This window comes from Sinohyriopsis cumingii, chromosome 17 (genome assembly GCF_028554795.1).
Source record: "Sinohyriopsis cumingii isolate HCF-2022 chromosome 17, ASM2855479v2, whole genome shotgun sequence".
Taxonomy (NCBI): domain Eukaryota; kingdom Metazoa; phylum Mollusca; class Bivalvia; order Unionida; family Unionidae; genus Sinohyriopsis; species Sinohyriopsis cumingii.
In genome coordinates this window covers 83,030,412-83,043,956 of record NC_142977.1, presented here as the reverse complement: position 1 = coordinate 83,043,956, position 13,545 = coordinate 83,030,412, and the positions used below count along the sequence as shown (strand labels likewise).

At 35.2% G+C, this 13,545-nt stretch overlaps 1 protein-coding gene across 5 annotated transcripts in view; it reads left to right on the top strand.

Annotated features, from left to right (window-relative positions):
- Positions 1-11: 11 nt before the first annotated feature.
- Positions 12-13,545, top strand: part of LOC149779328 (succinyl-CoA:glutarate CoA-transferase-like) — a 52,436-nt gene continuing 38,902 nt past the window's right edge. Inside the window, exons 1-6 of one of the 5 annotated variants that reach the window (XM_089939947.1) lie at positions 12-84; positions 5,129-5,210; positions 6,291-6,364; positions 7,136-7,221; positions 10,903-10,953; positions 11,530-11,650. In XM_089939947.1, the coding sequence (XP_089796073.1) occupies positions 30-84; positions 5,129-5,210; positions 6,291-6,364; positions 7,136-7,221; positions 10,903-10,953; positions 11,530-11,650 (469 nt within the window). In that variant the 5' untranslated portion in view covers positions 12-29. Of the gene's footprint in view, positions 92-215; positions 438-5,128; positions 5,211-6,290; positions 6,365-7,135; positions 7,222-10,902; positions 10,954-11,529; positions 11,651-13,545 lie in introns of those variants that run through there. The other 4 variants (XM_089939950.1, XM_089939949.1, XM_089939951.1 and 1 more) reach the window with 4 other exon arrangements.

Genomic DNA, 13,545 nt, shown 5'->3' with positions numbered 1-13,545 from the left:
GATGACTCTTCACGAAGAAGGTTTCGGACATGACGACGATAGGAGGATTTGTCAGTAAATTATGTAGAAAAGTAAAATTTTTAGGTGGGAGGTGCTTGTCATTTCTATTATTGTTGTTTGATTTATTCAGCGTACTACTTACATGCTTGATTTTCCAAGAATTATTAAATTGCCTTCCTTTATTGTTCGCATTGTACGCTCTCTTGCGCAGTACAGCAGACTCGACAGTAAACTTAAAGTCATACAGGTCATGTATGCGTTCATTACCGACTGTGACAGTGACGGGTGTCCTTTTTTAGTATTCAGTTTTGCATACATTTAAATGGCGATTATTCACTTTATTTGGATTTTTATCCATATTATATGGGAAGGTCATTATTTCACACCTGAGAAACGTCAAAACTCTGTTAAAGTATCCTGGACTCCTAGTCCTACCTGTAAGACCCGACGCTGATATTTCGTCTTACAACGTAAGACACATCACCCGCTATTTTTGTTCAGGGGTGGGTGGGTGATTGTACTAAAACAAAAGCAACATGTGCTGTCTCTTACATTGTAGGACTACCTGGACTCCTCAGTTTTGAAGCACTTTTATCTTTTCAGAAATGTACTTCTTTCATAGTGATATTTTCATTACTTTAGTACATTAGTTATTTTAGCAAAGTACGGGTACTAAAAGACAATTATATGCTCCCTTATAATCTTCATAGCATGTTTCAACCCTTGTTGTGAAGATCTTATAGTACACCACCCTTTTTGACGCACCTCATGGAAGTCGTTTTCTTCCTGTGACTCCTTTATACATGTGTAAGGTTAGTGTTAGTACTGGTTAGCCTGGTGTCAGGATAATGTGACTGGATGGGACATAATGCAACATGTCTGTGACATGATGCTCCAGCACTAGACATCACTATAAACTGCCACACTGCAGACATCATAGTGATATGTATCTTTTAAAGCTACATTAAATATCCAAACACACACATGCAGTTATCATCTAGAACATTGTATACCATTCTGAACAGTATTATTAAAGCTGTTATCCACTAGAACATTGTACACCATTCTAAATGGTATTACTGATGTAGTTATCAACTAAAACATTATACAGCATTCTAAATAGTGCCAATGATGCTGTTAGCCAATAGAACATTGTACTTCGTGATTCTAACAAATGTTACTGATACTGATAGCCACCAGAACATTGTACACCATTGCAAATAGTGTTACTGATGCAGTTAGCCACCAGAACATTGTACACCATTGTAAATAGTGTTACTGATGCAGTTAGCCACTAGAACATTGTACACCATTGTAAATAGCATTACTGATGCTGTTAGCCACTAGAACATTGTACATGATTCTGACGAATGTAATTAATACTAATAATAATAATGAGGACTTTATATAGCGCCTAATCTTTAGAAGCTCTAAGCGCTTTACATCATTAGACAACACCTATAAGATAAGAAACATAATAATATTATTACAAAAACAAACAACATGAAATTAGAAAAACATTAGAAAATAAAAAAACATGCTGAGAATCTTTCAGGTAGGAAACATTATTAGGTCTTTAAGTTTGTTCTTGCAGTCGAAATAAGTGAGTTTTGAGAGCCTTCTTGAATGTGATCACTGTGTCTTTGTGTCTAAGTTCAGTGGACAATTCATTCCACGTTGCTGGAAACTGGTATGCAAAAGAACGCTGTCCATATGACTTTGTTTTGATAGTGGGAATAATGAGTATACGATTGTCAGAAGAGAAGCGTAAGTATCTTGCTGGTGTGTACACATGAGTGAGGTCAGATAGGTATGTTGGACTAGAGTCCGACAGTGAAATGTAGCACAGAGAACAAATTTTGTGTTTGATTCTGGATCGAATGGATAGCCAGTGTAGGGTACAGAGCAGCGGGGAGGTGTGCTCTGATCGTGGTACTCAAAGTATGATCCGAGCAGCTGTGTTTTGAACTTTTTAAAGTTTTTGCAGTAGACATTGAGATGAACCAGGCAGAATTGAATTACAATAGTCCAGTCTTGAAAGTACTAATGAACACACAAGTGTTTTAGTGGCATCAACTGAAGGATATTTGCAAATTGAGCTGATGCGTCTCAGCTCAAGATATGCAGCCTTGCATATGTTCATGACATGTCGGTGCAGTGTGAGAGTACTGTCCAGAGTAACACCTAGGTTTTGTACTGATTGTGTGAATTTAATGTTGGCGTTGCTGATATTTATTGTTTGAGGTAAAGGAAGTGAATGAGAAAGTCTTTGTGTTGTGATCAGTTTTATCATCATTCATCTGCAGCTTGTTACATGTCATCCATGATTTAACATCAGAAATGCACCTCTCTATACCTTGGATGGTAGCATCAACTTCAGTTGGGTGGCTAGATTTGTATATTTGGGTGTCATCAGCATACAATTGGTGAGACACTGGATGATGATCTATGACACTTGAGAGCGACTGAGTGTACAGAATGAAGAGTACAGGTCCAAGAACAGACCCCTATGGAACACCACAACATAGATCAACTAGGCTGGAGTGTATTCCATTTGCAGATACAATTTGTGTCCTGTTGACCAAGTAGGACTTGAACCACAGTAAGGGCTGTATCATGAATGCCAAATACATGCTGGAGACGGTGAAGTAATATATCATGGTCTATTGTGTCAAATGCTGCAGACAAATCAAGGAGGGTGAGGACTGTAATCTTTCCACTATCCAGTGCAGAAAGAATGTCATTAACTACTTTTAGAAGAGTAGTTTCAGTACTGTGGCAAGGGCGATATGCAGATTGTACATGGCTAAAAGGACTATTTGAATTTAGATGAGATACAAGCTGGGATAGAACAACCTTTTCTAAGATTTTTTAAATGAATGGGAGATTAGAAACTGTGCGGTAGTTCTTTAAATGGTTATGGTCTAGTGTTGGTTTCTTCAGCAGAGGCTTTACAATGGCAGTTTTGAAAAATGATGGGAATTCCCCAGATGAGAGAGAGGTATTAATAACATCAGTTAGTGAAGGCAATACTGGATCTAAGCACTCAAGCAGCAGTGATTTTAGAATTGGATCAAGTTCACATGACTTTGGTGCACTCTTCGTCACGATTGTACGTACAAAATCCATAGAGACCGGTTCAAATGCTGCTAATGGTTGCCGCTCAAATTCTGTATCCCAACTGTATGGTGACAATGAGTCAGTTGAAATTGTGGTGTCAAGCTTATCTCTAATGGTTTGTACTTTGTCACAGAAGAAATTTGCAAACATGTCCGGAAGGTCGACTGGAGAGAAGGTAGTTGGAAGTGGTGTTGATTTGTTCCTTGACATTAGCTTGTTAGTAATCTCGAAGAGCTCTTTGCAGCTGGAACTTTCCATGATCGTAGTAGTCTAGTGGGCTGATTTCGCTGCATGGACTATATTTGTGACATTCTTCTTAGCGACTTCATGGATTTGCTTATGAATATTGAGTCTGGTGGAAAGCCAGGGCCTCTCAGCTTTACGGTGGTCTCTTTTAGCAGTGCGAAGCTGGTCCCTAATTGATACAGTTATCCACAGTGTTTCATGTTGCTGTCATATATTGAGCAGGTGACCTTATTTCCCAAGTATGGGATGAAATAATAGAACAGCAACAAAAAAATTATCATTATTTTTGCCTGTGTGACAATTGTAATGTACTGAAGTAACTAGACACATCAGTACAGACAATACTGTGTAGTCCAGTGGTGGATAGATTTATTTAAAACTAGACAGAATACTTTATACGCATAAGTACAGACAGTACTGTGTAGGTCAGTGATGGACATATTTATTAAACACAAGACACATCAGTTCTTATAATATTGTATAGGTCAGTGATGGACAGATACATTTTACAATAGATGCTAGGCACATCAGTGTGGACAACACTGTGTAAGTCAGTGATGAACAACTTCATTTTACAATAGACATTAGGCTCATAAGTACAGACAATACCATGTAGATCAGTGATGGACTTATTTTACAATAACATTTAAATAGTTTTCAGAATCCATCACAATTACTTAACTCAGTTTTGCAAAACAGTAGTAATGCCCATGAATTGATTTTAGTCTGTATAATTTATAGCAGTGGTTTTAACTTTTGGCACCATGTCCCACTTTCCCATATTCTTACTTTGCCTTGTAATGTATCATTACCACCAACCACACAGGTGATTATAATTACAGAACTGATACAAAATTCCATATTTAATGCATGGGGGTGTGTTTCATTTTGTATTTTTTTTTTGCAAACATTTTATTAAATAAAAAAACAATGGTTGGCAAAAACAAATACTACCACAAGGCAACATAAACTAAGGTTACTAACCTAACATGTGAGACATCTGGTGGTCAGGTTAAGGGAGATAGCTTTTCATGGCTATTCAGTATATCTCGAAAGAAGCAATTAAACCACATTCTTTTAAGTTACAGTCCAAATGTCCTCACTTTTTTTTCTTCAAAAATCCAGAAATAAGGAAAACAAAAATAATAAGTGGTTAGCTTGGAATGCCTAAATGGATTGCCCAGTACTAACAAATAGGGCTGGCCTGGACTGCCTAAAGAAGCATCTATGAAATTGAATGTTTTACTGCGTTTTTATGATAATGGTTACTGGATATGAGGAAATGTCCATGTGATAATATTTTTGTAACTTTTGTACCAGTGTTGCAATTTAGAAGTAAAATAACTAGTAACTGTCTTAAAATTAAACTGCACTAGAACTTTCCAAAAAAAATTATTTGTTAAAAACAATGATGCAGGACAACAATTCCAGTTTTGACCCACTAGACTATTGGCATGCTTGATACTGGTGAAATGATATTGGTATTAAAATTTTCATTCATTTGTATATGTATAACTATGACTATAAACAAAAAGCATATACTGGGGAATTTCTGCTTTTTATGGCATAACAATTCCCTTGCCTAACAAGCCCATACAACTATTAGTAAATTTTGAGGCAATTCAAATTTAATGAAATTTTTATTGCCTCAAAATTTACTTTTAGTTGTATGGGCTTGTTGGGCAAGGGAATTGTTATGCTCTAGAAAGCAGAAATCCCCCAGTACAGTATGTGCTATTTGTTTATATTTTTAATCTTTCAGATCCTGCAAAATGTAGATGGTATTCCACCCAGACTACAAAGAATGGACCTCTTGAAGGATTACGGGTCTTAGATCTTACACGGTATCATTCAGTGTTTCATGTACAGTAATGTCCATCATTGTCATTTATTGTGTATGAAAGTGATGCAAAGACCTGAACAGTATATACGTTGAGTAGTTTCCTACAGTGACTAAAATAGTGTAATAAGCGAGGAATCCCACATTTTATGAGTTGAATAAACGTGCTATAAGTTTAAGATGTTTCACACACAAAAAAAGCACTTGAATTTATAAATCATTTAGGTAAAAGTTGCTGCATGATGTTATGTAACTTAGCTATATATTGTATTTTCTGCCTCACTAGGCACTCAGCATTAAGAGGTTAGTGTCAGGACTGGTTGGCCAGATGTAAGGATAATGTGACTGGGTGGAACATGGTGATACATGTCTGCCGCATGATGCCCCATTGCTAGACATCACTATAAACTTCCACACTGAAGATATAGTGATATGACTGAAAAACTGCTAAAGCTGCATTAAAAATCCAAATCACACACACACATACATATTGCATTTTAACCATGAAATATTCTTATGTGTTTCGTCTATAGAATGTTGTGAAATTTGAAATAATAATAATAATAATTGGTGTTTAAAGGAATTAAGTATGTTTCCAATCAAAGATATTGTATATTTTCATGTAGAACACTGGAAATTAAAGCATACAAAAAGAAAGAAGTGCTTTTTAATTATAAATAACATACACATCAATAATATTACTACAGGCCATGTATATTACCATGAAAATATCTGAATGGATAAGAGCATTTAATTAATGAAATTAATTTTAAACTAATTTTTATCGATTGATTAAAATGGTACTATATATACTACTAATAAGTCTAGTCCAACTGCAAATAACATAGACCCTGATCTGTCATCATATTAATGAGCCAGCAGATTGGGGTCAATATTGTTTGTTCTACTGATTACTGCTACAAACTGCATAAATCCAGACTGAGTGACGGAGTTAGTGTGGTTTGCAGTTGGACTCCTTATAAGCAAGTATATATAATACATAACAAATTAGAGAATGAGTTACTAACCTCAGTGGATAATTTATGACATTTTATAATTTTTAAATTTTTTATTTGATTTCCAGGGTACTTGCTGGTCCCTATTGTTCTATGTTATTTGGAGATCTTGGAGCAGAAGTTATCAAAGTAGAGAGGCCAGGTGAAGTAACAAGCAGTGTCATTTGTCTGTTTTAGCCAGTGTGATCACCACCCTTTAAAAAATCAGACCAAACAAGAAAGGAATAGAAAACAAAATAAGATGGAGCCTTTCTTATGCCTCTGACATATTCTATTTAGAGTGTGTAAAGTATTACCATGTTTTCTTATCAAATCCGTATGTATCAGAAGTGTCATGATTCATCAGCATGTCAAATCCATATGTATCAGAGGTATCATGATTCATCAATATGTGTTGACATCATAGTATTTTCTGCAACAATGCATGCAATATGTTATTAGTATTTGTAGAAATAGCTCGTCTGTTTATTAGATTTTTCTTAGCTTATCTTTTTTATTATAAACTTCATACCTCATCTTTCTATTCAATCTTTCATAGCTCACCAAGAGTTTTCTGATGATGTCAAGTTTGTCCAGAATGAAAATAATGCTATCATGCATTTAATATGTCAGCCACAGTGGCTACTTTGAAACCAGAAGAAATCGTCTTAATTCAGTTTCCTAGACATTCTTGGACAGTAGAGCACCTGTTTGTTTAAACGAGTCTTGTTTTTAATAAAGTTTTTTTTGTGTGTGCCAAGTTAGTGTAGAAAGGTAGATGAGTGTTTAGGTGGTTTAACAGCCATTCAGCACAATGTTTCCTTTTAGTTCCTGCTTTCTTTCTTTCTTTCTTTCTTTCTTTCTTTCTTTCTTTCTTCATTAATTTGTTGTACCATTTTATATGCATTTTAAAAAAATAACCTTTATGTCAAAGGTCAAGGAGATGACACCCGCTCATGGGGACCCCCATTTATTGGGACAGAAAGTGCATACTTCTTTTCCATCAACAGAAATAAGAAGGTAATTTCTTTATGATATGTTGTTCTTTCAGTCAGTAGCAAAACTGAGTATGGCGCTTGACTGTTTTTCTGATGCAGTAATAATTATCTCATCAGTTATGTATTGCCCAGTTGTAATCATGGATATAGACCATAACCAGCTTGGAAAACAAGCTTGCAAGGAGGCCAATATGACTATCATGAACAAAGGATATATGTCAAATTTCTTGCATTATCAAATAAGAACAATGATGAAAAATTGGTTCCTGTTCATACTGATCCATTCTGCCATCAAAGAATTTAACTTGCACTGGAAATCTCTTTGTAATATCATTTGTTTTCATGAATCTGAACTTCTGTGTTTTTGTATTAAAAAAATGAAGACAAATTTGTGGTTACCAAATTTTGTGGTTTTACATGTCAAAATTTGCATGTTTGTAGGTATTAAATGTTAGTGGATAACCTCTACAAATACCCCAGATAAAGAATACAAAAGAACAAAATATGCTGACAACCAATGGGGGTCACTGAAGTGGTTCAGTTAATACTACCACCAGTATGAATACAAATCAAGTGCCTGTATGAGTATAGTACAAATCAACAGGTAATCAGACATCTGTATGAACACAAATCAAGTACCTTTATGAGTACAAATCAGACACCTATATTAGTAGAAATCAGACACCTGTATGAGTACAAATCAAACACCTGTACAAGTACAAATCAAACACCTATACAAGTACAAATCAAGCAGTGGCTGAGTGGTCTAAAGCGTTCACCGTTACGGATCACTGCCATCTCACCTCTGTCTGCATGGGTTTGGCCAATGTGGGTATGTGAGAAAGCTTGCCAGTAGCTTCTCATGGGTTGGTGGTTCTTTTCGGGGTTTTGCCTGGTTCTTCCTCCACCATTAATACTGGCCGCCATGTATAGCCTATCTTGTATTGAAAAATGGCATTAGACCCTACAGCAACAACAACAACAACAACAATAAATCAAGCACCTATATGAGTACAAATCAAACACCTGTATGAGTACAAATCAAACACACATATAATACAAATCAAACACCTGTATGAGTGCAAATCAAACAAATGTATGAGTACAAATCAAACACATGCATTGAGTACAAAATCAAACACCTGTATGAGTACAAATCAAACACACATATGAGTACAAATCAAACACATGTATGAGTACAAATCAAACACGAGTACCGATCAAACACATGTATGAGTACAAATCAAACACCTGTATGAGTACAAATCAAACACATGTACGAGTACAAATCAAACACATGTATGTGTACATAACAAACCCCTGTAGAGGTCAATCACTGACACAGCAAAGAACACTTAGCAAATCTTTTATTAAGCTTGTTGTGTATGAACTCTTCCTAAATACTCTGTCCATAAAGTTGCACCATCATATTTCTCAGACAACCATGGGGCTAACACTGTAGCTTAAGAGTGGTAAAATTTTAATTTGATCCCCTTTGTTTTGGATAATTTCAACTTTCTAAATCTGAACCAAACATGTGAACAGCTGACATTTGCTTAATTGAGTTTGCAAACATTGTCAGCGTTTGATATCTTCACTGCCCTTCAAAGTATAAACCACTTTCCACATATGAAGACAGCACAAGCGAAGGTCACTTTCAGGTGACAACAACATTCAGATAAGGAGAAAAGTGTGATGTTTCCTCACCAGGTACAAAAAATGTTTGGGTGAATCCAGTGCCAAGCCTATGCCCATGAGGAGGTTGTATCACCAGTGGAAACACCGGATTCAATTTTTGTCTCAGTGATGCTTGATTTCAAAGAAAAACACTAAAGAAGGTTCACTATGCATGCCAGGCAATAGTTTTAATTACATCATGGATCAAAATGTTGCATCTGAGTGTGAGACATATGGAGATAGCTTTAACATCATGTGCAGAAATCCTTGTGATGTGTATCTGACCATGTGATGATTCAGAATATGCACTGTTTATTTCTCTATTCAGTGTCTTTGCCAGGGATTGAGGGATTATAGACTTTGCCAGGGATTGATGGATTATAAACTTCTCCAGGGAATGAGGGATTATAAAATTTACTAGCAATTATGGGATTATAAACCTTTCCAGGGATTGAAGTATTTTATCCCCTTTTCATGCCATTGCCAAAAGAAAAAGATGTTTGTACCTACAGTCATAGAAAATGTACATTATAGTTTTGGTCAATCTTTTTATATATCCTTATGTTTCCTAAATCCTTTGATAGCTTCTTTCATATATGGGGTAAATCATTATGAAGCTCAGACACTCTGTGACAGACATATATGTCACATGGACCTTGGGTTCATGATCACATTCAGAGAAAATTTGTATTAAGGCTTTGGTAAAGTTTTATTATTTGTTTGCATTTCTTTACCCTTGGAATGAATAATTATGAAGCTAATACATGATTCTGCAACACACTTGCTGCCTCTTTTTAATTGAGGTCAGGGTCACAGTCATAGAAATTTGTGTTGGCTTCAGTTTTTTAATTTGTCTATATTTACTATTCCACTTGATGGATTTTCTTTATGCTTAGTGCTTTGGATAAAATTAAATCATTATGAAACTAAGATATATCATTACAACATTCTCCTTCCTTCTTTGGCTTTAGGGTCAAGGTGACAGTTATGGAAAATTTGCATTAATGTTTCAGTTTTTTAAAAAAATCTTACATTTCCACACTTCTTGATGCATTGTTTTATGGATGAATCATTATGAAGCTTGGACAGTTGCTTATGTTTCCACACCCCTTGATGCTTTGTTTTATGGATGAATCATTATGAAGCTTGGACAGTTGTTTATGTTTCCACACACTTCGATACTTTGTTTTATGGATGAATCATTATGAAGCTTGGACACTTGTTTATGTTTCTACACCCCTTGATACATTCTTTTATGGATGAATTATTATGAAGCTTGGACAATTGTTTATGTTTCCACATCCTTTAATACTTTGTATTATGGATGAATTATTATGACGCTTGGACAGTTGTTTATGTTTCCACACCTCTTGATACTTTGTTTTATGGTTGGATTATTATGAAGCTTGGACAGTTGTTTATGTTTCCACACCCCTTGATGCTTTGTTTTAAGGATGAATTATTATGAAGCATGGGCAGTTCATTTTACATAACACTTGTTTGATCATGGCATCATGGTCACACATTAGTACATTGATCATAGGCTGACATGCTGGCCCTATTCTTATTATTCTTTTCTAGTGTAGCAACACCACCACCCCCCTTCCCCCATCACCTCCTCCCAGTGATAAAAATACTGTCATTCCCTTTTTGGAAATAAGGTGCCATTTTATTATCATTGGTACCAGGTGATATGAATCTTAAGTGCTGAAAAGTGTTTTTGTTGCAGACTAGGGACTGGATTTTTTTTATAGTTTATGTTTTGTTGTTTGGTTTCTACACTGAGAACAAGTAATTAATCTTCGGAGTTTGATTATTTTGTTTTAGTTTAAAGTACAAGGGACATTTTCAGTTGGTAATATAAAATACATTGGCAGATGAGAGAAGCAAATAAGAGGTAATAACACATCCCTGTATACTTTAGCCTGGATAGGAGGTTGGGCTGTAAGCTCAATCACAGAATAACTAAGCCAGTTGGTAAGTAGCTGTAACAATAAACCAGCTCAAATTATATCTTCTGTTTCAGAGTGTGGCTTTAAATATTAAGAAAGTGGAAGGACAGGATTTGGTCAAGGAGGTACACTTACTAATTACTTATCTAAACCCCCCACTCTTCTGTTTTGGATATTTTGATTTTGTTGATATTTACCTTTCATTTTGACACTGAAAATTTAGAGTTTTATGATAGCCTTAGAGATTAATTTACTCATTTTTTTGTTTTCAAAACAAACACTACATAAAAGAAGAAATATGATTTTGTCAATTTATGTTTTTTTTAGGTGAAAAGAGTAATTCTAACTCATAAATCATGTACTTGCTAGATGTATGTACAATTCTAAAGAATTAATAAGATTGGTGATGTAGTCTGCCTTTCATCCTCAGTTTTCTTTGAACTTTAATTATAAATGTTTCAGGCTCCAAATGTCCAGATTGTTCTGGTAAATTGCAGGTAATTTTAATGCCACCAAATAAATGTACAGTTGGTTACAAGTTGGTAACCTAATTCAAATTTGTGTACAGGAGCTATGCTGTGTTTAGATGCTTATGTTGAGTTTGAAAAAGTTCTTAATATTTATAACATATTATTATCTTCACCATCACCCCACCATCATCACCATCATCTTCTTCAAACTGTTGTGCATTTTTATTCTAGCTAGCACAGAAGAGTGATGTGTTACTTGAAAACTACATTCCAGGCAAGTTGTCTGAACTTGGTCTGGGATATTCCCAAATAAAGGAAGTTGCCCCAAAACTTATCTACTGCTCCATTACAGGTATGTCATCCAGGAGCCTTAATAACAGTACCCTTTCTTTATTGAAAAATCATTTTGATTGTAACAAGATAACCATGTGGGATTTTGGATTTACAACAAAACACTTTTGATGGTGATACAAATACAGTGTTTAATAACGAATGACTTGAATGAGCAATTAATTATGATTAATATGTGCATGTATATGATCCAAATATTGGATCAATTAACATAAAATGTACAGACTTAATAATGAAAGTATGAATAAATGGCTTTACACAGTACAAGCACAATGAGTGAATAATTTACAATGATTTCACAATGAAAGAATGATGTGTTTTACTCAGGGCTGTTCCAGTAAAACATATACCCCCCGGGGGGAAGGCATTTTCAAATTCAACCAACACACAACAGAAGCAATTTTAAAAAATTATGATCCACCGTCAGATGTGTTTTAATCAAGAATCACTGCCCCCTACAGAAGTATATTTTTTAACATAATTTCTGGCTATGGGTTAGTGGGCGGTAGAAGCGATTTTAATATTGGGTTGGGACAGAAGCAATTTAAATGACAGCTGGCTGGAGGTAATCTACTGAATTCATATACATCATATAATCTACTGCATATTTTTATTTATATTCATTCATTATAATCAGTCTTTTGTCCTTTTGTTTGTTTTTCTGTCAGCCAAGTTTGTCTCTGATACTGTGAAATCACAGATTTTCATGGTGGCTTATTATTTGTAGATGTCATTGAGCAGTCCCTTAATACCTACTAATTTAACATCCATGAATACAGATTTTATAATAGATATTTCCATTCTAATACAGAAATCATGAATTTGTATCCTTACTAAACTCTGTGTTTCCTAAAGTGATTAATATGTCTTGCTATTTTTCTTTGTTCTCAGGCATGCTGCTTTTGATTAGAATAATAGTTAAATCTTGTACTGCTTGAAATGTGTGGTCAGATTCTTTGATTCATTGTTATTATTTTTTCCAATAAATGTTTTGATAAACTTTTATGATTTGTCAGAGAAAAAAAAACAATGATGCCTGTGGAAGTGATGTTGCATCATTTGTCTACTTTTACACTATATCATTTCTTGTAAGAACATCTTTTTCAGTTACCGATGTCTTATTTTCTTTTTACGCCTTGTTGCAAGACTAATATAAAGTTATAACAAAATATATCAAGTCAAACATTTTTATATCATAGATTTAAAAAAATGGATGAAAGTCAAGGAATCATTTTTCCCAGAGCACTCATAAAATCAATATCACTGCAGTTAACTGCATTGTCAACAGCATCATCATCACTGATGGCCTAGCAGTAACATTATGCACTTTCAATCCAGTTGTCACAGGTTCTATTTCGCACTTCTAGTCTTTCATATGAGACTTATACCTATGGCCTGAGGGGCTTTCATGGCAGAGTGGTATAAGATGCTTGTTTTGTGATACAGACCTGAGGGGCTTCCATGGCAGTGGTACAAGATGCTTGTCATGTGATTACTTGGCTCCAATGTGCTAATGAGAATGTTGCCAGTTACTTGTGGAAGGTCAGTGGTTCTACATAAGTGGTGTTTGGTGTCTCAAAAGGACTTGGATTTTCTTCAGCAGTAAAACTGGCTGCCATATATAGATTCTCTTCATCTGAAAATGGTGTAAGGCCATACCGATCTACTGAAACCCCGAGAGCTCATGTCTAAATGACTTCAGCTGTTGGAGATAAATGTCAAATCAACAGAGGCTTCATGTGCCCAAGTGTACTAAGGTGCCTGCTTTTACATCACTTAAACATCTCACAGAGTGAGTTTGTGTCACAGATCAACCAATTTAGGTTGGTGGTCTTTCGGGGTCCTTCCTCCACCTAATATACTGTAAAAAAGTCACTAAAAAACCCAAAATCAAAC